The 25,842-nt window shown below is 41.7% G+C and overlaps 1 protein-coding gene across 1 annotated transcript in view; it reads left to right on the top strand.

The window, feature by feature from the left end:
• Positions 1-25,842, top strand: part of EEIG2 (EEIG family member 2) — an 84,335-nt gene that overhangs the window by 47,331 nt on the left and 11,162 nt on the right. The window contains exons 3-9 of the mRNA XM_036109944.2: positions 3,945-3,974; positions 9,060-9,176; positions 12,982-13,028; positions 20,779-20,882; positions 24,760-24,855; positions 24,998-25,187; positions 25,284-25,411. Coding sequence (XP_035965837.1) covers positions 3,945-3,974; positions 9,060-9,176; positions 12,982-13,028; positions 20,779-20,882; positions 24,760-24,855; positions 24,998-25,187; positions 25,284-25,411 — 712 coding nt within the window. The remainder of the gene's footprint in view (positions 1-3,944; positions 3,975-9,059; positions 9,177-12,981; positions 13,029-20,778; positions 20,883-24,759; positions 24,856-24,997; positions 25,188-25,283; positions 25,412-25,842) is intronic.

The following is a 25,842-nucleotide window of genomic DNA, read 5'->3' as shown; positions in this document are numbered from 1 at the left end:
ATTTAAGAAACAAAACAGATGGGCGCCTGGGTAGCTCAGTTGGTTGAGCGACTGCCTTCGGCTCAGGTCATGATCCTGGAGTCCCTGGATCGAGTCCCGCATCGGGCTCCCTGCTCGGCGAGGAGCCTGCTTCTCCCTCTAACCCTCCCCCCTCTCATGTACTCTCTCTCTCTCTCATTCTTGCTCTCTCAAATAAATAAATAAATCTTAAAAAAAAAAAAAAAAAAAAAAAAAAACAGATGAACATAGGGGAAGGGAAGGGAAAATAAAATAAGATGAAAACAGGGAGGCAAACCATAAGAGACTCTTAACTCTAGGGAACAAACTGAGGGTTGCTGAAGGGGAGGAGTTTGGGGGGATGGGATAACTAGGTGATGGGCATTAAGGAGGGCATTTGAAGTAATGAGCACTGGGTGTTGTATGCAACTGATGAAGCACTGAATTCTACCTCTGAAACTAATGAAACACTATATGTTACTTAAATTGAATTTAAATAAGAAATTTTTAAAAGATTTTATTTATTTGACAGAGAGAAACAGCAAGTGAGGGAACACAAGCAGGGAGAGTGGGAGAGGGAGAAGCAGGCTTCCCGCCGAGCAGGGAGCCCAGTGTGGGGCTAGATCCCAGGACCCTGTGATCATGACCTGAGCCAAAGGCAGACACTTAACAATTGAGCCACCCAGGCACCCCTAAATAAAAAAAATTTTTTAAAAAGAAAATGTTGTCATTATTTTGGGTAGCCATATACCCACCTAAAAATACAGTTTTCTATTACTTTGGAGAGCAGGGGAATGGATAGTTGGTGTGCAACTAGCGTTCTTTCTACAGAGGTTGAATACAGGAGTAGGTCCAGCAAACAAGAGTGAGAAGGAGCAGCCATTGAGGTAGGAGTAAAACCAGGCAATTGCAGCACCATTGAAGGTTAGAGAAAAAAAAAAATGATGTTGGAAAGGAGGTGGAGTGCCCAAGCCTGTCAGATGCTGTTGGGGGGTTAAGTAAGATGCAGACAGAGCCTTTGGGCTTTAGCAAAAATGGACATCATTGGTAATCTTAAGAACTATTGCAGAGGGAAAATGAGGACAAAAGCCTATTTGAAGTAGATCGACTAGAGAGTGGGATATAGCAAATTGAGAAGTCTTTCAAGGAGTTTAGCTGTAGAGGGGAGCAAAGAATTAGCTAGAAGAGACAAGAATCATCTGGAGAAAGTTTTGTTTTATTTAGTAAAGTGTGCTATTAAGGGATATGACAATAACCTAATAAAGAAGAATAATTCAATAATTCATAATAGGGTGGATTTAGTGGTATGGCCACGCCAGACATCAATGCGACAGGAAAGGGGAAGGGCAGCAAATATTCATGAATAATAGAGTTTACCATAGATTGCTGCCCATCTTATTTAAATTCACCACTTTTTTTTTTTTTTTTTTTTGGCTGGGTACATGGTACATGTACATTGATGGTACATGACAAGGTAGAGCTCCCCAAGTCCCTCCCCTTATTCATGGGGTCTGGGATGGAAACTGTGTAGAGGTCAGGAAATTCTCAGTGTGTTGGGGGATGAGTTGGGGCAAGGACTCCCTAGCAGCTGAGGGCCTCTCTTCCTCTTGCTCTTGCTGGGGCTGATGGTCCAGGGGGCTCTTACTCCTTGGAGGCCATGTGGACCATAACGTCCACCACCTGGTTGCTGTAGCCAAATTCATTGTCATACCAGGAAATGAACTTGACAAAGTGGTCTTGGAGAGCAATGCCAGCATCACAGGTGGAAGAGTGGGGTGTCACTGTTAAAGTCGCAGGAGACAACCCGGTCCTCAGTGTAGCCCAGGATGCCCTTGAGGGGCCCTCTGATGCCTGCTTCACCACCTTCTTAATGTCATCATATTTAGCAGCTTTCTCCAGGCAGCAGGTCAGATCCACGACTGTCACTTTGCAGGTGGAGACATGGAAGGCCATACCAGTGAGCTTCGCATTCAGCTCAAGGATGACCTTGCCTACAGCTTTAGCAGCACCAGTAGAAGCAGGGATGATGTTCTGGGCAGCCCCTCAGCCATCGTGCAACAGCTTCCCAGGGAGTCCTTCACAGTCTTCTGGGTGGCAGTGATGGCATGGAGTCATGAATCATGACTCCCTCCATGATGGCAAAGTTGTCAAGGATAGGGCCAAGCAGTTGGTGGTGCAGGAGGCATCGCTGACAATCTTGAGGGAGTTGTCATACTTCTCATGGTTCACGCCCGTCACAAACATGGAAGCATCAGCAGCAGGGGCAGAGATGATGACCCTCTTGGCCCCACCCTTCAGGTGAGCCCCAGCCTTCTCCATGGTGGTGAAGACCCCAGTGGACTCCACAGCACACTCAGCACCAGCATCACCCCCTTTGATGTTGGCTGGATATCACTCCTGGAAGATGGAGATGAGCTTTCCATAGATGACGAGTTTCTTGTTCTCAGCCTTGACTGTGCCATTGAATTTGCTGTGGGTGGAATCATCCTGAAACATGTAGACCATGTATTTGAGGTCAATGAAGGGGTCACTGATGGTGACAGTTATCTGTTTTGCCAGAGTTAAAAGCAGCCTAGTGACCAGGCACCCAATAAAGCCAAATCCATTTACTCTGACCTTCACCACTGTGTCTCAGGGACACGGCTGGCACTGAACCATAAGGTGTGGCTTCTGTCAAACAGGGAGAGCAGAGAGCTTAAATTCACCACTTTAAAGATGGAAATGGTATAAAAAAGAATGAACTCTTACCATTCACGACAACATGGATGGACCTAGAGGGTATTGTGCTAAGTGAAATGTCAGAGAAAGACAAATACCATATGATTTCACTTATATGTGGAATCTAAAAAAAACAAACAAACAAAAGCCAGAAACAGAATCATAAGTACAGAGAACAACCTGGGGATTGCCAGAGGGGAGGGGGATGAGGTGAAGGGGATTAAGAGGTACAAACTTCCAGTTATAAGATAAATAAGTCACAGAGATGAAAAGTACAGCATAGGGAATATAGTTACTAATTTTGTAATCGTGTTGTATGGTGACAGATGGTGACTACACTTACCATGATGAGCATTGCATAATGTTTAGAATTGTCAGATCACTGTGTTGTACACCTAAAACTAATTTTTTAAAAGTGGGTAGGGAGAGGAGATTTTGACCCTAATTGTAATGGCAAACACACATACAGAGTGTATTGTGTACTGGGCTTTGTTCTAAGTATTTTACACTTAATTCTCACACTGTGCCGTGTCCTAAATCCAGAGATTTGGCAAATTAGTGTACAGTTATATATTTCAAATAAAATGATAAGATGCCTGTATATTATTTGTTATTATTTTTCACTTTTGCCAGTCTTGTTCACGTTAGTTAAGAGGGATTCTACTATACTAACTGGATCAGTATTATATGTGTTTATATATATATATTTATATTAATGTGGACAATATCATATAGTAGAAAAAAGTAAGATATAGAACAGTGTGTGTAGTATGGTACATTTGAGTAAAAGGCATCTTTTGGACTGTTCCTAAAAATTGGTAAGAGTAGCTGTCTCTGGGGTAGGTGTTTCAATTCTTCTTAAAATCTTTCTACAATGTCATTCATGTGCTTACTAAGTAAGTAATTTAACATTTCTTTGGTGATTTGGGTTCTAACAGTGTGTCTAGGATACTTTTTGGCAATTTCTTCTTCAGAATAGATTAAAAATTAGCTTGTCTTCTTACCATTTGCCTTTTTCAGATTTAAGTTAAAGTCTCAATTAAAATTCTGATAATTTGGGGGATGGGGGTAGGGTAGCCATCCAAATAGTTGAATTTAAGATCATTAGAAATTTACTATCAATATTTGCAAGCATGTAAAACTGTAAATACTTCAGGATTATTTGATGTATGTTTAATTTTAAATCTTTAATCATATTATATCCTTACAGTGTTTTTTATCTTTGGCAGGAATTGAAAGGTGGAAAAGCTTATGCAAAGGTAAGTAGATGTTCTTTTACTCTTTTGGAACTTTTAATATCACTCACCGCTATTTATAATCTTAAAAATCAAATGGTTTGCTCCTCTAATTGCTATTCAAGTAGGCTGTTTTTATTTTTTTAAGATTTTATTTGTTTATTTTAAAGAGTGCAAGCGGTGGGGTGGGGCGGGGAGGAGCTGAGGGAGAGGAACAAGCAGACTTCCCGCTGAGCACAGAGCTGGAAGCTGGGCTCCATCCTACAACCCAGAGATCATGACCTGAGATGAAATCAAGAGACAGACGCTTAACCAGCTGAGCCACCCAGGCCCGCAAGTTGGCTGTCTTTAAATAAAGCAACTTGGAGATTGAAAAGTTGGATCCAGCAATAAATTATAGGCACATTGTTTCTAAAAGCTGATTATGGGATGTTATTCTTACATTTCTGCTTCCCTACTAGAAGATGATCTCTGGTTCCATTAAGCAATAGCATCTGTTAATTCAGTCTCCCCTGGGAAGTATTACCAATTCCACCTCCCCTCACGCCCCCCCCCCCAGTGGAATAGGACCTCTCCTCTGTGCTCTCTTAGCATTCTGTAGTACATGATCACTACTATCCTTTATACTTTTACTAGCTATATGGAATTACTAGTAATTAGTGTGCTCACCTTTTTGCTAAATAGAAGGAATTAGTAATACTGCCAGAAACGCACATACTCCTCTTTTATTTTCAGTCTCTGATGGTATCTCCATCAATTCAGTCATCTGAGCCAGGACACCAGCGTAACCATCAAGTCTGCCTAACTCCTTAAAAGCACTTGGTTGCAGTGTCAGTTAGGATGCTCTTTACTACAAGTAACAGAATACCCTCCTCACCTAGAGGTTGTTTTTTTGGTTTTTTTTTTAATTTCACAAAGCAAGTAGATATGAAACAGAGCTGCAGATGCGAGATAGAGCTGCTCCAGGATTAGTTAAGCCACTGACTGAAGGACATCATCAAGAACTCATGTTACTTTTCTCTTTTCATTCTTCCATTCTCTGTGTGATGACTTTATCCTTGCCTAGCTCTTCTCATGGTCACCAGGTGGATTTTTAGTCCACACATTCACATATGACAAAATCCAGCTGCTTCTCCACAAATGGCTTTCTTTGAGTGAGAAAACTTTTCCTAGTCAGCCCTCAGAGGATTTCCCCATGCCTTTCATTGGCCACAACTGGATCATATGCCCACTCCTACACCAGTCATGGGCAATAGGAATGGATTGCCATGGCTAGCTTAGACTAATCACAGTTTAACAATGAGCTAGAGGTTGGGCCACTTTCGTTTTTGCACATGGATGAGCTAAGGACACTTGAATAAAATCAGGGCTCTGCTAACAAGGAATATTAGAACATTGGATGATGGTGGGGAGGCAAAAAACAGGGTCTGCTGCAATTGACAAATCTTGATTTCTCCCTTCTCATTTAAAAACCATCCCTTCTCTCCATTCACAAGGCCAGTGCCATAGGTTATGCCTTCATTATTTCTTATTTAAAACCTGTACTGGCCTCCTATCTTTTATTCTCTGCCTCTGATTTCTCACTCCATCCATCCTTCGTACTATTGCCATATGATCACTCTGAAATTTGAACATGATCATTCCTCCACTTTTAGTCCTTCAGCTATCTATTGCCCGTCAAGGAAAATGAAATGAAAAGTCTTTAACCCAGCATTTAGACCCATCTTGGACGCCATCTGTGAATGCTCACACTCACTTATTCTTATGCTTCAGACTTACTGCCCTCAGAAACTTCCTGGAGTGTACCGTGCTATTTTAGCCTCTTTGCCTTATGACTTGATATTTTCCCTGTTATGCATGCGCTTCCCCCTTCCCTTGTCCTGTCAGCTCATACAGCATTAGACACTCAGTTTAGTCATCCCTTCCCCTGAGAAATTTTCTTTTCTTTTCTGTCTTGTAACTGTGCCTTCTACTATCCCAGCACTTAAACTTTTTTATAAGAATGTATTTTCTTTCTATCTTCTCTCATTTAAATATGAGCTCCTTGAGACTAGGAATGATTTACATTCCCAATGCCTAATGTTACCTGAAATGTAGATGCTCAGAATTATTTGCCAAATGAAGTAATATCTACCACAGATATAACTAGTAGCTATGTAGATACACCATTTTAACGAGACTGTTATCTCAGTAAAGCCAAAGAGAAAATCATAAGGAAATATGGACTCTCTGGTGCCTCACCAAGTCCTGATCTGTCCTGTTCATCACTGTTTTGCAGCATCCAGAACAGGGCCTGGCACACAAAAGGTGCTCAGTAAATGTTGACCTTCAGCCTGAAACATCACAGCCTTCATTGGTAACCTGCAGCCTAAAACATCACATTGACATACCCCACCTTTTAATATGCTTTCTTAATGGTGACTGACCAGATTGGTTTTTTTTTTTTAATTATGCTTGGTGACACTGTAATACCAGCATTCTAACAGTGGATGGTAAGCCAATGGGCAAGTTTTTGCTCAACAAATATGTATTAACTGCCTACCGTATGGCAGCATTGTTCTTGGCGCTGTTACGTTCTTATGGAAGGTTGGAGGAGACAGACAGTAAACAAAATAAATATGAAATGTGTATGTATGTGATATGATGACAGCTACTAAGGAGAGGAACAAGGTAGGCAAGGGGTAAAGGCGGACAGGGTAGGGGAGGAAGGGAGGAGTCAGGGCATTAAGAATGGTCATGGAAGGCCTCTTAGGTGGTATTTGAACATAGACCTGAATGGAGTGAGGAGGAAAGCTACAAGAAGATCTAAGAATGTGTCAGGCAAAAGAACAATAAGTGTTAATTGCCTTGAGGCGGTCTTGGCATGTTCGAGGAAAAGGACATTGTGGCCAGGAGAGTAAATTAGGAAGAGAATGGGGAAGTGCAGTTGACAAGGTGGTGGCCAAGGATGAAGGGACCATAGACAGTCAACGTAGACAACTCTTTGAAGGAGTTTTGCTATAAAAGCAGAAAAGTGGTCCAACAGACTGGAGAGAGATGTGGGATGAGGTTTTCTTTTGTTCATTAAGATGGTAAAAACTCCGGCATGTTTGTGTGCTAATGGGAATGGTTCGACAGAGAAGGGAAACTTGAGAGTGCAGAAGAGAGGGAGGAATTCCTGAAGCAGTGAACTTGAGCAGGCAAGGGGAGAGTAGTTGGCCTCAGATCGGAGCACAGCCAGTTCACCCACAGCACACAGGGTGCAGCTGCAGGCAGGTGAGTGCATGTGGCCAGCAATAAGAGCTTCTGGAGGTTAAGTGCTCTTTTGCTTGCTTTTAGCTTCTGAGTGAATTAGGAAGCAAGGCATCAGCAGAGAGTTTGGATGGAAAGGAGGTGCTAGAGGTTTAAAGGGAAGGGGTAATGTAGGAAATACAGCCTTCAGATGATGTGTAATCAAATAGCCCCATGAATCTTCACATGCTCATTGGTATGTGGCTTTGCCCTAGCTACATCCGGGCTTTTCTGCTGATCTGTCGGACCCCTAAAAGGCAGTAAGGCCAGAGTAACCCTGTGAAAATTAGGTAGATGTCACCCGTGGCTGATGTGTTCTGACTTATTATTGCGTTTAGGAATCATGGCCTTTCAACTGGTCTGTAAGTTCTTATTCTCCATCCTTTTTGTACCAGTTAAAAGCTACTAAAATAATGCTGCAGCCTTTAGTTAAAATCTTCATCTTAAATGCCTTCTTATGTGCCCAGTATGTGTCTTAAAATCTTAAAGCAGGCAGCTTAAAATCATATCAGTGTTTGAAACAGTACTTTTTTTTTTTTTAATTTTTTTATTGTTATGTTAATCCCCATACATTACATCATTAGTTTTAGATATAGTGTTCCATGATTCATTGTTTGTGCATAACACCCAGTGCTCCGTGCAGAACGTGCCCTCCTCAATACCCATCACCAGGCTAACCCATCCTCCCAACCCCCTCCCCTCTAGAACCCTCAGTTTGTTTTTCAGAGTCCATTGTCTCTCATGGTTCTTCTCCCCCTCCGATTTCCCCCCCTTCATTCTTCCCCTCCTGCTACATTCTTCTTCTTCTTTTTTTCTTTCTTAGCATATATTGCATTATTTGAAACAGTACTTTTTATTAGGCATTCAGGGAGATGTGCTTAATTGCAAACTCAAAAACATTTTTTGTTGTTTTTAATAGAAGACTCCATATGCATTTAGTCATGTAGAATAGAACAGACTTAGTTTGTAAAAAAAAAAAAAAAAAAAAAATCGGGCATATTTCTTGTACCGCTTAGAAACGAGAAATAGGGGTTAAACAACATCAGAGGACAGAGCGTGGGACGATCTTCGGTAGCTGCAGAAAATGGGGACTGAACATGGGTAGTAATGAGAAGGAGGAACAGGTTTGAGCTAAACTTTTGGAGAGCAGCATAGAAGGTTGTTGAGGTGCATAGCTTTGGGAAAGGGGAAAAGGTTTCATAAAAAGGGATTTAGCTTAAGTGTGATCAACAAGGCAAATGTTGTGGAAGGTGGTGAAGGAGAAGTGGCTTATACCAAAGAAAACTTAAATCATTCTATTTCTTGCATGGAAAGTAAGAATTTAATAACCTGCAACTGTCTGTAGTCACCAGTGGTTAACTGGGAATGGAGCCAGAATCAGAATAGGGAGAAGAAAGTCTAATCAGTTTTCTTTATGAATATGCAAATGATCATGATTGGTCTGCTGCTATTTCCCACAGTGTGGGGTGAGTACCACTGCTACTTGCAATGATTTTAATTGTTTGATAAACATTATTTTTACTTTAACAGTTATGTATTTCAGTGTGTACAGAAGAAATATATATATTAAGCACATCAAATCTGTGATTTCAGAGATCGCATTGCTTAAGCCAAGAATAGAATGCTTAAGCCAAGAATACATTTTTACAAAAGAAGCGAGCCAATCTAAAGGCACACATTAAGCAAATAATAAAGTAGATATTGTTAAAATGGCCAAAATTGCAAATGACTGAACTTTGAGAAAACTTGTCTAGAACATGGATTGAATATTTATTTTAAGGAGAATATGATAGGAGCCTAGTAGATATTCTATTAATATAATTCCCTTTCTTTTCATAGCTGGGCTTTGCAGATCTAAACCTGGCAGAGTTTGCTGGATCAGGAAATACCACTCGTCGCTGTTTACTGGAAGGCTATGATACCAAAAATACAAGACAGGATAATTCCATTCTTAAAGTAAGCACGTTTTGAGATTTGCATGTCAACAAATGAGAATCTCTGCCTTTAAATAAGCATGGGTATATACAGCCAAGGGCAAGATGGGAAACGGTACTGAGATCATAAGCTGACCACACCACTGAAACACTCACTCACCATCAAGGGAGGCAAGCTACCCCAATCACAGAAGCAGTGAAAATTAACAAATGTTCACCTTCATGATCCTAAGGTGTTTCTGGGGCTGTGAACATTCAGGGAATAGTACATACAACTGCTATAGCATAAGGGCTCATTGAGAGTAAGGAGCATGATGAGTGAATACCTTAAAAATGTTAATCACTCCCAAAAAGTGACTTCCCAAGCAGCTGTGGTGGGCACAGAGAAGTCACTGGGCTTTCCTGTAACTAGTGAAGTGACAGGTGGAACTCACTTTAGGCATCTGGCCCTGTTGTTTCCAAGTACCATCAGCAGCCTCCTATTCTCGTGGCCACACTGCAGAGAGTTGCTGGGGTATTAAATGAGACCAGTTGAGAAAATGTTTGTAAAGTGCCTTGTACTTGGTAAGACTCACTGGACATACATTTTGCTGTATTTTAGTTAGGTTTCCCCATGATGGTAGCTTATCTAATGATAGGAAAGGAAAATAGGGCACCTGGGTGGCTCAGTTGGTTGAGTGACTGCCTTCGGCTCAGGTCATGATCCTGGAGTCCCGGGATTGAGCCCCGCATCGGGCTCTCTGCTCGGCAGGGAGTCTGCTTCTCGCTCTGATCCTCCCCCCTCTCATGTGCTCTCTCTCTCTCTCTCATTCCCTCTCTCAAATAAATAAATAAAATCTTTAAAAAAAAAAAAGGAAAGGAAAATAATTCAGAATAAAAACTGGGTGGTCAGAAGTTAGTGGAGCAAAGAGTTATCCTATACCTACAGTTTTCAAACTTTGTTTTCAGTAAAATAACAAAAAATTTCAGAGCACTTGCATATACCTGTGTGACATAAACAGTGTTGGGTCGATGGGGTAGATTCCAGATAAAGAAGCTGAGACTCAGGTTAAGTGTCTCACTAAAGTCATTGGGGGCAGAGCAGAGGCCAGAATGCGAATCTTCTGCCATGTGGTCAGTGGTCTTTTCATGTTACCGTACTGTCTAAGCGCCAGACTCAGAAGGAACAGACTGTGCTGTTCATTCTTAGACTGACCCCAAAGAGGCCACTAAATTCAGTTTCTTCATATTTGTGGCATAAGAAGAGTGGTAATCCTTCTCTGAATTACAGTGTTTTCATTGGGAATTGAAATAACTTTCTAATTTCAGACTCCCCCATCCTCACCCCATTCCTTAGGGCCAGCTCCTAGAGTAGTTTCCTTCTGGCTCCCCATTGATCCTTTCACACCATCTCTCCCACTTGGTCCTACAAAGAACTTACTCTTTTTTTTTTAAATTTTAGAGCACAAGAGCGTGCACGCACAAGTGGGGGGAGGGACAGAGAGAGAATCTCAAGCAGACTCCTCACTGAGCACAGAGCCCTGAGATCATGACCTGAGCTGAAACCAAGAGTCAGACACTCAACTGACTGAGCCACTCAGACACCCCATAACTTACTCTTTTGTAGATCACACCATTCAGCTCTCACACTCTCCCTGCCTGAGCTGTATCATCTCCTGGCCACCTAGTTACCTTCTCTCTCCTGCTCATCAGTGACTTGGCTCCTACCTCACAGTTTCTCTTTCCGTCTCTTCTGTCACCATGTTTTGGTGGCTTCACCATCTGGTGGGTGATCTGTCCTTGTGGACTGTCTTCTCTGTGCATTCTCTCCCTCTAGCTAATCTTTTATGTGCCTGAGGCCTCTCCGTTCCTTACACTACCCTTCTTCAGCAACCTTTTCTTTTTCTTCATCTCAGTTCCTCCCCCCAAACTCTAGACTTTTCTATCTCTAGAAACTTCACCACAGTATTCCCCTCTGCTACTACTGTCTCTTATGTTTCCAGTCCTCTTGGTCTCCTGCTCACTTAGCTGTCCTTCACCTTACTGTTCTCTCACTCTCTACCAGCCTCCACTTGCTTCCACTGCCCTCTTTATCCAGCTTAGATTCCAGAATCCACGATACTCCTATGCTTAAAAACACTTCTTGCTGCTTTGCCCATCTGTCCCCTGGCGAGTCCCTGACCCCAGTCAAATTCAGCTGACCTCTCTGGGCCTACACCCTAATTGCCGAACGTTGCTGGAGAAGATCACACCACCATATAGCTGCCGTTCCTACAGTCTTGCTCACCACCATCAAGCAACTGTACTTCCTTTGTAAGCGTCCTTTCCCAGTTTCCAAATACTCTATTTTATACCTTCTTTCTCCTCATATCTCCACACACCACCCTTGTTCTCAGCTAGTGGTCTTACTTTATCCTTAATGGAGAAAACAGAAGTCATTAAATTCAAATTCCCTCATCTTCCTGTTGCAGAATTTACAATTCTTCCTGTCTCTCCAGCCCTGTTAGCCCTTTTGCCCCCATTACAATGAAGGAAATGTCCCTCTCCCTGTCAGAAGTCACTCCTTCCTCTTTAAGTGCTAGAGTCCAAAGCTTGACTAATCAAGAGCTATGCAGCTTGGACTGTCCCTTCTCCTAATCATCTCTATCTCCAGTGAATCATCCTCATTAACATATGAAGAAACAGCTCTCATAGCTACTGTATTTAAAACAAACAAAAACCACTTCTCACCTCCTCCAACCACTGTCCGACTCTCTCTGTTCTGCTTCCCCACACAATGTCTTAAAAGCTGCATGTGCCATCTCCATCCCTTCTGAGACATTCAGGGTATTCAAGAGTGCTGTTTTGATATAGTTAGAAACCAGACTGTGGAGATCTATGAAAGAAGGGATAAGGATGCCTGCACAGCCGGCCCAGGTCCCATATTTAATACGTGTAGCACTCAGAGAGAAGAGGAACAGTAGCGGAGGCACTGGGGTGAAGAAATAAGAAAGAAATGAGGTTCTGTTAGGATACATGTCAGCCACTAGTAGAAAATATGCACATATATAAATTTTCTCTTCCTCATAAAGACCATGAGTTTCAGTATTACGCAGTCCTAGTTTCAGATCTCAGCTCTACCCTTTATTAGCTACCTGATCTTGAAAATATCACTTCATCTCCTGAGCTTAAAAGGAAAGTATCAGGCTCTCCTAGGAGTTTTGAACACTAAATGAAATCATGCAGTCTACAACACTTAGCTTACGCCTGGCACATAATTCTCAAATCACGATTGCTGTTAATGTTGTCATTATTACTGCTATTACCATTATTATTCCCGGAAGAACATAACAAGATTCTATGGTTGAGTCTTAAAGAGACCGTGAACAAGTAGAGAAGAGCAGCATTTCAGAAAGCATTAGCAAAGCTTTAAATTCTGTTCTAAAGCTGGAAAAAGCCCAGAAGCATTCTGCTCTCACAAGCCACTGCAGGCCCCCCCCCTTGAAGGGTCAACATGGCACGTTGGAGGGAAACATTCCAGATGCTTCAGCACCACAGGAATCTGGGAGGAAAGACATACAGGAGACCAGGCGAGCAGTGCACACCCACGGGGCCATCACAGCACTGGCTCTCCATTTCCACCTTTCCCACGCCGATTTTTGCCATTACCAAGTTTTGAATGTTGAAAAATGGTCTGTGTAAAGCAGCAATTTAATACTGGATGTAACCCAATTCAGCAATCGCTTTATTGAATAATCTCTGAATAGGAAATACTGGCCTAGGTTCTGTGGAGGATGCATGGATTAGCAGAACATGGCTTCTCCTCTCAAGGGAACTTTTATAATCATATTTCTTTTTCTAATACCCAGGTTTTGATCAGTATGCAGCTGATGTCTGGTGACCCGTGTTTTAAAACGTAAGTTGATGCTCAGTAAATGAATTATGTATCTGAAAGTATAATAGTGATTTTTTTTTGTCTAAATTTTTATATTCATAACTTGTAGTGTTTACGAATGAAGGAACCGTTCTTTTCCTAGGAGACTGACGACATAGACATTACTATTAACCCTTTGCCAAACGAGCTCCCCACACTCTAAAATTATTTAAGCTGTAGATCTTTCATCATCTTCAAGTTTTGGGTGAAACTATACAATTAAATTTTTGAATTTGATATCTGTGGACTTAGTCATTTCTTCAACAAATACCTGTTAAGTGCCTTACCATGTGCTAGGCCCTATTCTAGACACTAGAGAAACAGCAGCGAAAAAAAAAAATAGACCAAGTCCCTGACCTCTTGGAGTGTATATTCTTAAGAGGAAAACAACAAGTAAGAAATTAATGTATAATATAAAGATGGCGATGAGTGCTTTGGAGAAAAATAATGCAGGGTAGGAGGGCATGGTGGGGAGAAAGTTTACTGTTCTATAGAGAGTAGTCAAGATGAAAGTCTTCCCTGGCAGAGATGGTATTTGAGCAGAGACCTGAAGGAAGTGGGGAGTGCACCATGCAGGTATTTGGAGAAAGAGCATTTGAGGTAGAGGAAACAGGGACAAAGCCCTTCAGGGAGGAGTGTGTTTGGTATGTCCACAGGGCTGCCAGGAGACCGGTATGTCTAGACCAGACAGAATGAGGAGAGGGGGATACGAAATGGGATCAGATGGTAAAGAGTCTCCTCGGCCGCTTATAACCTGAGATAAAAAGCTACTAGAGGGTTTAGAGCAGGGGAATAAAATTATCTGACTTATGGCTGCTAGGTAGAGAATAGACAATTTGTGGGAACGACGATGGGAGCAAGGGCAGAAATAGGTAGATGAGTTAGGAGGCTATTTCAGTAGTCCAAGGTTTAGGGCCTGAGTAACTCATTTATTGAAATGAGAGAGCCTCTAAGAGGAACAGGTTGGGGGCTGGGAGCTTGGGTGTTGGACATGTTACATTGGAGATCCCTATTTAACATCCAGCCAGGCACTTCAAGTAGGCAGTTGGATATGACACTACAGAGTTCAGTGGGGAGGCCCAGGCTGGAGATATAAATTTGGAAATCATGACATCTTCAGCACATAGAGAGTAGTTAAAGCCATGACATTTGATTAAATGACCCAGAGGGAGTGAGTATAAAAAGACTGAGGGGTGGGACAATCCAGTGTGTTAGAGACTGGGGAGACAGGGAAGAACCAGCAAAGGAACAACTGTGAGAGAGGAGGAAGAAACCAAAGGAGAGGACTGTCCTGAAAACCAAGTGAAGGACGTGTTTCAAAAAGGAGAGAGTAATCGGCTCTGTCCCACACCGTGGACGTGGATCACAGAAGATGAGGACTGAGAACTGACCTTTGGCTCTGCAGTACAGAGACCATTGGTACCTTTGACAAGCACTTCGGTAGAATGCTCTGAGCCTGCAGCCTTACTGGAGTGAGTCAAAGAGGGTTTGGGAGGAGAAAAATTGGAGACAATATAAACAATTCTTATGAGGAATTTTGCTGCAAAAATAGGAACAGAAAATGGAGTTACAAATAAAAAGAGGATACAGGGTCAAGGCAGGTCTTTGGGGTTGTTTTAAGATGGGAGATAGTTCAGTATATTTGTGTACTGATATGAATGGTTCAAGAGAGAAGGAGAGATGTGGTACAGAAGAGAAAAAGGACAGTTGCTAGACAGTGTCCTTGGATTGTCAAGAGGAATGAAGGCAGAGAATGTGGCTTCAGATTCAGGTATATGAAAAGTGGAAGCAAATAGAAGTTATTTTCAAATTGTTCCTGATTTCTTAGTGAAATAGGAAACAAGATGATCACTGAAGAGTGGGGATGGGAAAGATGGAGGTGGGGGTTTGAGGAAAGATGTGTAAAAGTCCTCTCAGAGCATAGGAGAGTGAATGGAATGGGCAAAGGCAATTCCTGAAGACAATTGAAAAAGAAAGTTAATTATATATTATTTAAAGATCTGAGAAAAAATATATTTAGAAAAGAAAACCTTAATTATTTCCCTGTGCATCAACTTCATGTTTTTAAGAGTAATGTCCAGGGGCGCCTGGGTGGCTCAGTTGGTTGAGTGTCCAACTCTTGATTTTGTCTCAGGTCATGATCTCAGGGTGGTGGGATTGAGCCCCGTGTCAGGCTCTGCGCTCAGCAGGGAGTCTCCTTAAGATTATCTCTTTCCCTCTCCCTCTGCCCCTCCCACTGCACTCTCTCTCACTCTAAAATAAATTTTTTTAAAAAATTTTAATAGCAGTGTCCATATAGTTCCCTATTTACAGTGTTTTGTAAAGATGAAAATACATATTTTTGTAAAAATGAATTATTGATTAAACTATGCGTTTTACTATAACTTATCCTTCCTGTGTTGTCATCTCTCAAACCATAATTTCCTGGCTTATTTCTTTACATCCTGCTCTCTTAGGACTAAACAATTTTTGCTATACTGTATTTGGCTTCTTAGGTAACAATATTTTTCTAGTGGAATCAGCTTAGGGTGAAATGAGAAAATGAGCAGCAAAACTAAGTAGAAGAAAAGGAATTCATCATTCCTTCTCGTGAACTTATGAATATTCCCTTTCTGGCCCTTTCTCTACCATTTTATCTATTTGTGCAACTCAAAATACTAAAGAGCTCAAAAATAGATCATCTTATGTTCTATATTATCTCCAGGAATGTAAATCTGACAGTCTAGAGTTTATACTTCTAGAGAAAGATGTTTATAACTCATTAGAATAAACAGACCTTACCTAATCCCAAGATACATAAAAGTATTTCTTGGGAAAAACAAACCCCCAATATTCATTTTCTCTTTTCTCTGAATATCTGAAATTGTACACGTATCAGTGGAAAAGGGGCAGCTCTGACACATCCATGCACTTGCACATGCTGAATATAGACTGAATAGGAAAGTGTTTAAATGACTGATGGAAAAAGTAAATTATTTTTATTAGGTTGTATTTCAATATATATCAGAAATGTAAAATCACAATGCTTTAGAGCTGAAAAGAATGTTGGAGGTTGTCTAGTCCAGTGATTCTTTTTTTCAGAATATTTAGCCACAAAGTCCTTCTGCTTAAATGTATGATGAATCCCAGTATATCACATTCTTCTATTGAGGGGCAAAAAGGTAGAGTACCTTAGTACCCCTGAAGTCTCTAAGGGAGCTTCACAAAGCCAGTTTTAAAAGTATTATATAATCCAAGTTCTCATCTTACAGATGAGGAAACTAAGGCACAAAGCAATTGAGTGACATGACTATTTGTAAGACCTAGATGTATGTAACTAACTGCTGGGGAGGTTCGTTCTACTATTCTCTCTGCTTTTGTCTATCTTTGAATTTTTCATGATATAAAGTTTTTAAAAACCTACTAGAGAAACTAACAAGAATATAGCAGATCTTTGGCATTCTCAGCTTTAAATTCTAGCTTGGTATTTTATGAGCAGAGGATCTGTAACATGGCTTGTATTATTTTTCTGAAAGACAAAATGTCATGCCAGGAGCCTGTATTTATGCTTAAGACAGCTGGTAAGTCAGGCTCCTAACTACCTGCCCTGAACTCTGTTTTGTAGTTCTCTGCAACTCATCAAATAGCCACCAACTCTTATAAAAGAATGAAACTGGCTGAAAAGAAAGCCAACCACTAGTACTAATATAGGAAAAGAATATCTCAAGAGAAAAATTATATGCTACACTGGCACCTGACAACTTGGTGGTCACGCAGATCTAGGGATGATGTAATCCTCTTGAGTAGCTGGGGCTCTGGAGCATCCATATTCTAGAAGGAAGGAAATTACGATTGTCAGAATGACTTAGTGACTATTATTGTCTCCCAATTTAATTCTTGAGACAACTCTGTGATGCATTATCCATATTTTTTAAGTGAGGACCTTGAGGCTCAGAGGTTAAGGAACTAATTTGTCCAGGGTCCCAAGATTCAAGATTCACTCATTTATTCAGTACATATGCATTGATTGTCTACCATGTGCTAACATTTACCAAACTAAATTAAGACCAGCCCCTGCTCTGAAGGATTCACTGTTTATTTGGGAGATAGACACAGAACATATGATGCTCTCAAGGCATAGAGGAGAGTCCCTAACTATTTTTTCTTAAAAGCCAGGAAAGTCTTCCCTGGGTGGGGGGTGGGGGGTGAGAGGGGGTGACACTGAGCTAATTTTTAGAGGATGAATAGGAAATTATGAAGCAGAGGAGGTAGGTAAAGACACTCTAGGAAAAGAAAATGACTTGCTTGAGTTTATGGCATTGTTACAGGGCATGAATACCAAGTAGGTGGTATTGTCATTTTAGGTTATTTTTCACATACTCTAAACATTACTGTGAAATTAAAATTTCATCTCTTTCATTCTGTAATTGAGCTATATTACACAATTTCTGATAAGGGATACAAAAACATTTTCAGAACAAAAAGGGGTAACAATAAAAACTGACACTACTAAGCACTCAGTGATTATTTATTCAACATGACTGAGTTGTCTAGGGAGACTTAGGAGAGCTGCCAAGGCCCAGCTAAGATTTTAGATTGTAAATTTGCCTTAATATCATTCATTCCCCATCGTTAATGAATTTTCTCCATAATGCTTAGTTGCCCCAGTGTTTGAGCAGTTCATGAAGAAGGCTAAAATTATCCAGGGTTGGGGCTCTTCAAGGTTTTGGAGACTACAGAACAAGGGGTGCCAAACTGAAGGTATTGCTAAAAGGGTTATGGCCCTGAAGTCAGGCTACACAGGAAAAGGGTGGAGCCCGAGGGAGACTGAGGTTGGGGGGAAAGGGAAGAGGCCACAGGCCAGGAGCTCTGAAGGCTGGAGAACGGGTCTGAAAGGTGGAGGGATGGAGACACTGTAATCAGGCCACCTGTGAAAGAAGAACAAAGGACCTGGTATGAAAAAGGTAGGACAGGCCGGCATGGGTCATGATCAGTGATTAATGACTGTGACTGTAGGCTCCATTCTTTGTAAGTGTATTTGTTTTGCATATTACTTTTTCTTATGGAATATTGAATGCATGGGGTTTTTTTTTTTCCACTATTATTTTACATTATTTAAAAATCCAGCCTTTGGTAATTGAAGAGGTAGGTCTAGGTCAGACTGCAAAAGGCCTTGTATTACCATTCTAAGGAGTTTGAGCTTTATCTGGAAGGAGCTATGGAAGTGTTTTAAATCAAGGAATAACATGTTCACATGCACACTTCAGAAGGACCACAGTGAAAATAGCACGGATAGAGGGAGGCCGACTAGCGAGGAGACTCTTGTGGTCGTAAGGTACAAAGAAGACCAAACTGAAGTAATTAGTGGAGGCTGAGAAGAGATGATGAATAGGAAAAATATGAGAGAATCTGTGTGATTTGGAAATTGATTGGATATGGAGAAATGCACGTAGGGAGGACCCAGAGGCAGCATCTAGGATTCTGGTTTTGGTTACTTTATGGACCATGATGGCATTCAGAGTTGGGGAATACAAGAAGAAAGCAGATTTGGGAAAAAGAAGATGGCTTTGGTTGGGGATATATTGACCTCAGTGTACTTGCAGGACACATACTTGAAAGTATCCCCAATAGGGGGTGCCTGGGTGGCTCAGTCAGTTAAGCATCCAACTCTTGATTTGGGCTCAGGTGATGATCTCAGGGTCCTTGATCTCAGATCAAGCCCCATGTTGGGCTTGCGCTGGGTGTGGAGCCTACGTAAGATTCTCTCTCCCTCTGCCCCTCCCCCACCCCTACCCCTATTCATGTTCTAGATAGATAAGATAGACTGACAGATGATAGATTTTTTAAAAAGAAAATATCCCAACAGGATGTGCAGTTTTGGAATTTAGGAGATCATATGATAGAAATAATCTATAAATTAAATAGGTTTAATGGTAATCTTAAATGTCTGTTCAAGGATCTGAATAGCCTGAGGATTCTATTGAGATAATATAGTAAGAATTTAAGAATTACCACATAGCATATGTACACACACAGTATATTCACATTTACACTTGTGTACATACATGTATAGTTTTATATGTACATATGTGAACATGCGCACACTAATAACCACTACTTTGAAGTGTACAATTTGTTTTATATTGCTTTACATTTTTTTGTTACTGTTGCATCTGGCCAGTTTAATGTTTTATGTAGATTAAAAAGATAAATTCTGTAGATTAAGGCAGCTGAATGACAATTATTGAACTGTCACGAAAATATTAAACTGTGGTGTATTTAATGTGTGGCATTAGCCCCCCACCCAAAGATGTCTACGTTTTAATCCCCAGAACCTGTGAATATGTTGGGTTAAATGGCAAAGGAGAATAAGGTGGCAGATGGAATTAAGGTACTAATCTGCTGACCTAAAATAAGGAGATTATTCTGGGTTCTCCAGATGGACCCAATATAATCCCAAGGGTCCTTAAAGGGAAGAGGTATAATTCAAGGGAAAAGGTAATTGGAAGAGTCTCAGGGTCAGAGGGAAATGTGAAATACAGGACAGTTAGAGAGAGATGGGACCTTTCTGGCTTTGAAGATGCAGGAAGGAGCCATGAGCTAAGGAATGCAGGTGGTCTCTGGAAGCTGGAAAAGACAAGGGAAGAGATTCTCCCCCAAAGCCTCCAGGGAGGAATGTGGTCCTGCCAACACCTTGATTTTAGTCCAGTGGAACATATGTCAGACCTTTAACCTACAGAAATGTAAGATAATAAATTTGTGTTAGTCTCTAAGTTTGTGGTAATGTGTTACAGCAACAAGAGGTAACTAATATACTCAGGCTAACTAATTTTTGGTCGTCTTTATTTTGGAAATACTTTTCTAGTTTATTTTAGTGATCTTTATTTTGGAGGTACTTTGCTAGTGCATTTTGAATTTCAATGAATACAAAATAACAAAAAGAGAATTGCCATATAGTGGGTCAGTTTCACTGTCCCTTCAGCCACCTTCCTATTTTACCTCAGGTCACCAAGGGATAGTCTCTAGGAGGATGTGTTTTTGTTTTTGTTTTTCTAGACTATCAACCTTAATAGGTTAGGGATGTTTTATTTAAAAAAAAAGATTCTTGTTAGAACTCACACTTGCCCCTCCCTGCTTCACAGCTTCCACATGGAGATAGAAGCCTTGAATTAGCCAGTGAAAATATATCCATCACCTACCCCAGAGAATCCAGCCCAAAAAGCAAATCTAAACAACTGGAGTTCTTTACAGACTCCCCCTGGGGCAGGTGAACTGTTTACAGAGAACCATGGGTACCATTTATAAGAAGTTAGTAGAGCCAACAAGAGCTTAGGCACTGGAGCAGGAAGCATGATACAACCTCACAACCTCGGGCACAAAGGGGCTTAATGCCCCCCCTCTGTCTCCCTGCATTGTCTGAGAGTTGACGGCTGAAGCATCCTCCACTGATGGTGCCGGGGACACACGGACAGAGCCTCTCTCTCTTTCCCACACTCCGTGACGGCAGTGCCCTTTCTGGTCTCACATTTTCTGTTGAGTAAAAATCCTTTTTCCCCCCCATGAATCTTATTCCAGTTTTGAGAAAGCTCATACAGTATTTGTTGATTTTTATTACGCTCACCCTCAGAGGTAACATTAAGCACGCACCTTACTAAGGCTGTATACTGACCCCACATCCAGTCTTTAACACTGTTTCAAGCTTTCAGATTCACCCATCAATGAAGTTCTGATCCTTAGAAATATTTATTTATAGGCCTCCTTCTACATCGATGTCTATACCAATTGCTGGTGAATCTGAATCTCTGGAAGAAGACAGAAAAGGTGGAGAGACTCTCAAAATCCATCTTGGAATAGCAGGTACGGGGGTGTGTGGCATACTGGTTTTTTCGTTTGTACTACTTGACATCCTAAAAGATTCCCAAAGTCCCACCCAGATTTAAAATTCTTTGGGTAGATGGCTTGATGAAATGGGCCAATAATTATCAGCAGAGTTTTAATTACGCAGTTTTTGGTTAAGCCAATGCTTCATTTGTCTGAAACAGATTGCCCTGACAGATTAAGAGCTAAACGTTGCAGTGACACACACACACACACACACACACCCACCCACCACCACCACCACCACCACCCACCCCCCGCATTGTGTACTTCGGCAGGAGTTTGCCTATTCCACATGCCCAGCAACCTGTCAGGTGTTGCTTCTCCTCCCTGGATCACTTTCCTCTGTCAAGTGGTGCCCAAACATGAGTGTACATCAGAGTCACCTGGTGGGCTTGTGAAACCTGCAGCCGGAGGTTCTGGTTGGGTGGATCGGGGTTGGGGCCTAAAAATTGCATTATTGAGTTCCGAGGTGACACGGATGCTGCTTCTCTGGACAGGCTCCCAGCCATAGTCAGAATCTGCTCCAGGAGTTAAAAGCAGGGTGGGGAAAATGTTAAACTGGCTGAAGAAAAAAAGACTTCGGAGCTTCCTTTCTTCTTTTCTTTCTTGTGAGGGAGGTTATTATTTGAAAGAATGAAAAGAAAGGTGTAGTGATGGGATTAACATTTTCATCACCTTTCTAGATATGCAAAGATAAGGTTTCTTGTTGATAATAAGGACTACAGTTCTCATGATTTAGGATCAATCCTTCGCATACTTTTAAATTTTCCATTAGCTCCTTCTCTTTGGTATTTAAATATTCTGAATTCTTTATTTTAAAAAAAACTCACTGGCCCTACATCCTGTCTACTGCTCTTCTGTGGGTTCATGCTCTTCTTCCTGCAGCCTCCCTCCCCTGCTTCTCCCCTCTTCCCCTTCCCTCTTTCACACCTTTTAGAGCCAAACTTCTAGGAAGAATACTGTGCATTTATTCCTAAACACATGTGACACCTGACTTCTGGCTTCTGCCCTGTCTTATGTCTCCAGTAACATGACTGTCAAATCCTGTGGGCGTTTTTTCTGCTCTCACCTGACTTGGCCATTTACTCTTTCTTGAAGCCTTCTTTTCCCTTGGCTCCCACCTCTCTGACCTTTCCTTCTCTAGCTTCTTGGGGGCTCTTCGTCTTCTCCCACCTTCCTCTTAAATACTGACGTTCCAGAGTTCAGTTCCCTCTACTCACCGTCCCTGGGCAATATATTCTATACCCTTCGATTTAACTATCACATTCATGTAAATGTGATCATGTAAATATGAATCGAACACTTCGGTTTACAAATCTGTGTTGCCTCCAGACCTCCCTCCTAAACTCCAGGTGCACATTTCCAAATGCGTTCTGGGAAGGTCCACTTCATGTTCCCTGTTCTACTGAAATGCTTCTGTTTCTCCTCAGCCATACTCCAAGTTCTTTCAGATCAGGTCTTACTTGTCTTTGTACCTCCAGCGTAAGGCCAGGGGCACAGGAGCAATCCACTGCATGGTGACCTGGCGTCCTCAGGGTCCCCACACCTGGCACAAGTCTTCCCAGCCCTTCCTCCTGCATCTTCTGTCTCACTTACCCTTGCGCACGCGAGTACTCGCCAGTCAAGCCCTGCCGCTCGTGCCTGCTAACCACCTCTCTCTCTCAGCTGGGTTCTTGTGAAAACCTTCACTCCTCCACGCCCTGTCCATCCTGGGGCCTGGATGTAGATTAGTCACATCACACCTTTGCTTAAAGCCAGTGAATTATTTCCTTCTTTAAACCCATAGAAAGTCCCTCACCACCAGGCATCTGTTCATCTCTCTTTTCCCTTCAGTCATATCTGCCCAACTGCCCAGGGTTCTGACTGTACCAAGCTGTCTGCTCTCTGCAAATGAGGCATGCTTTTCCCCGCCAAGTCTCGCCAAGGAGTTGCTGTACGTGCTTAAAGACCTCGAGGTAGGGGCACCTGGGTGGCTCAGTTGTTAAGCATCTGCCTTCTTCAGCTCAGGTCATGATCCCAGGATGCTGGGATCGGGCTCCCTGCTCAGCAGGAAGCCTGCTTCTCCCTCTCCCACTCCCCCTGCTTGTGTTCCCTCTCTCACTGTGTCTCTCTCTGTCAAATAAATAAAATCTTTTTCAAAGGGGGGGGCACCTGGGTGGCTCAGTCGTTAAGCATCTGCCTTCAGCCCAGGTCACCATCCCAGGGTTCTGGGATCGAGCCCCGCATCAGGCTCCCTGCTCAGTGGGAAGACTGCTTCTCCCTCTCCCACTCCCCCTGCTTATGTTCCCTCTCTTGCTGTCTCTCTCTGTCAAATAAATAAATAAAATATTTAAAACATAAAAATAAATTTAAAAAAGACCTCGAGGTAGCCTCCTCTATGGGGTCTTGCCCCCACTACCAGGTAGTGTTCGATGTACTTATCCTTCCAAGCTCTTAGTAACACTTTCTCAGTGCTTGCCACATTGTATTATAACCACTTCTACCTCTAAACTCTGAGCATTTATTTTGTACTCCCTTTATCTTTTTTTTTTAAGATTTTATTTATTTATTTGAGAGAGAGAATGAGATAGAGCACATGAGAGGAGGGAGGGTCAGAGGGAGAAGCAGACTCCCTGCTGAGCAGGGAGCCTGATGCGGGACTCGATCCCCGGACTCCAGGATCATGACCTGAGCCGAAGGCAGTCGCTTAACCAACTGAGCCACCCAGGCGCCCCTGTACTCCCTTTATCTTATGTACTACTGGGCACCTGACTTGGTAAGAGCTTAATAAATAATTATTGAATGAATACATTTTGAAAACCAATAAATGAATTAAAATCTGAGCCAACTCTCAGAATAAAAGATTAGTCCTATATAATTCCTGATATGAACCAATACTTTGGGTTTCGATCTTGCTGTAGCTCATTTTTGTTTAGAACCACTGTAAAGCAGGCCCAGGGATGCTGGTTTGGATTCATATCTTGGGGCCCATCCAGAAGTGAGAAACCTTTGCAGAAGGGCCAGGTCACTCCAGTAGCCTCCTTGTTGGGCAGCATTCCTTGGTCCAGCTGCATCCAATATCACTTATAGACCTGCTGCTATAATTGCTGTGTTACTCAGTTGGTTTCCTTTTGCCTCTAAGTGAAAAACAGTTCTAGTTTCCAAATATTTCACACTAATGAAAATCGCCACAGTTTTGCATTCTGAGGAACCTGGTTCTGGAAATATGTAATTGGCATCTGGGATATGCATATTATCAGGGAATGGCTAGAAATGGCTTTGACCCTGGGTTGGTTTTTTGGTTTGGGGTTTTTTGGGTTTTGTTTTGAGTTTTTTTGGGGTTTTTTTTTTTGTACATTTACTTTGAAACTGAATACTATAATCAATTCCTGAGAACTTGTATTCTCACTGCTACATTCCATGCTGTGTTGATTTAAACCACAGACATTTGCCCAAATTATAGCCTAGCACTAGCAATACTAACATTAAAGTTAATGTGCTCTTTAGTTTACTGCTGTGATGGATTTTTTGAGAGCAAGATTTCCTCAAAAAGCACACAAAAACCTGGATATTTTGTGAGTATAAGAATACATCCAACTCATTTTTATTAGAGAAATACTGAATGTCAAAGCTGAAATGGTTTTATTTAAGAGAGTGCTGTTAAATCTTATGAAAAAAACTATTCAGTAAACTAAGTTTTTTGTATTTCTTGCAATGCAGTTGACATTGTACCAATTTAAAAGGGTCTCTTTCACTTTGTAACTAATTTTTCTTGATAATGAACTTGGCAGTTTACAAAATCTGCAGATGAGAATACAAATTGACCATTGACTTGTCGGCAGTCATAGTAACACTGTGTTATGACATATTGCAGATCTTTCAGCAAAGAGTGCCTCTGTTCCAGATGAACTTGGTGCCTGTGGACATTCTAGAACATCAAGCTATGCAAGCCAGCAGTCCAAAGTATCAGGTAGAGGCTAACAGTGAGGTTGAAATCCTTAGACATTTATTGCTCTAAAGGATTAATTGAAATTGCTGGGGTGTGGAAGAAGAACGCTTGATTGCAGCGTATTTGATGTTAGTGTTTTATCCAGAGCGCTTTTCTCTGACAGGGTATAGCTCGTGCCACTCCCGGTCATCCAGTTTCTCTGAGCTCTGTCACAGGAGAAACACCTCAGTGGGAAGCACATCAACAGGAATTGAAAGCATTCTAGAGCCGTGTGATGAAATTGAGCCAAAAACAGCCGAACCAAACCTTGATCCAGCCAGCAAAGAAGATACCGCTTCGGAACTGCTCACCAGGTATCCTTTCAGTCTGTGTTTAAATGGGGAGAAAAAAAACAACTTTGTTCTCATAAGAAAAAGGAGGGGGAAAAATTTTTTTAATTATTTTCCAAGATGCCCAGTGAAGCAAGATTCTGTAGAATCTCAGCTGAAGCGAGTCGATGACACCAGAGTGGATGCAGATGATATTGTGGAGAAAATCCTACAGAGTCAAGACTTCAGCCTTGATTCCAGTGCCGAAGGTATATGGGTAATATTAAATGTGCATAGATGTCTGCAACCCCGGTCCGTGTAGTCCGTGTGCTCAACAGGGAAGGGGCCCTACATCACCCTGACTGTTGCACGTCAGTAAAATGAATTTCATTGCCCAGGAAAATCTGAAGATAACTTTGTAGCTCATTTCCAGGAATGGATATTAAATTGGGAAAAGAATGAACTTGAGTTTAAAAACATCAATTTTGATGAGAGGTTTTATTGTGTATGCTTCAACATCCACCGTGTTTATATACCTTATGGCCGATGTCTACGTCTGTTTTGACATAACTGGACACTAGTACTTCACATCACTGTGTAATTTGGAGGGTTGGGTGGTGATCTTGAGATGATAGCGAATAATAGAATCCTTTATTCCTTCCTCAACGTTTTCACTGAGGCTGAAAATTTACATGCCACC

Source organism: Halichoerus grypus, chromosome 5 (genome assembly GCF_964656455.1).
Source record: "Halichoerus grypus chromosome 5, mHalGry1.hap1.1, whole genome shotgun sequence".
Classification (NCBI taxonomy): domain Eukaryota; kingdom Metazoa; phylum Chordata; class Mammalia; order Carnivora; family Phocidae; genus Halichoerus; species Halichoerus grypus.
This window is presented reverse-complemented; position numbering and strand designations above follow the sequence as displayed.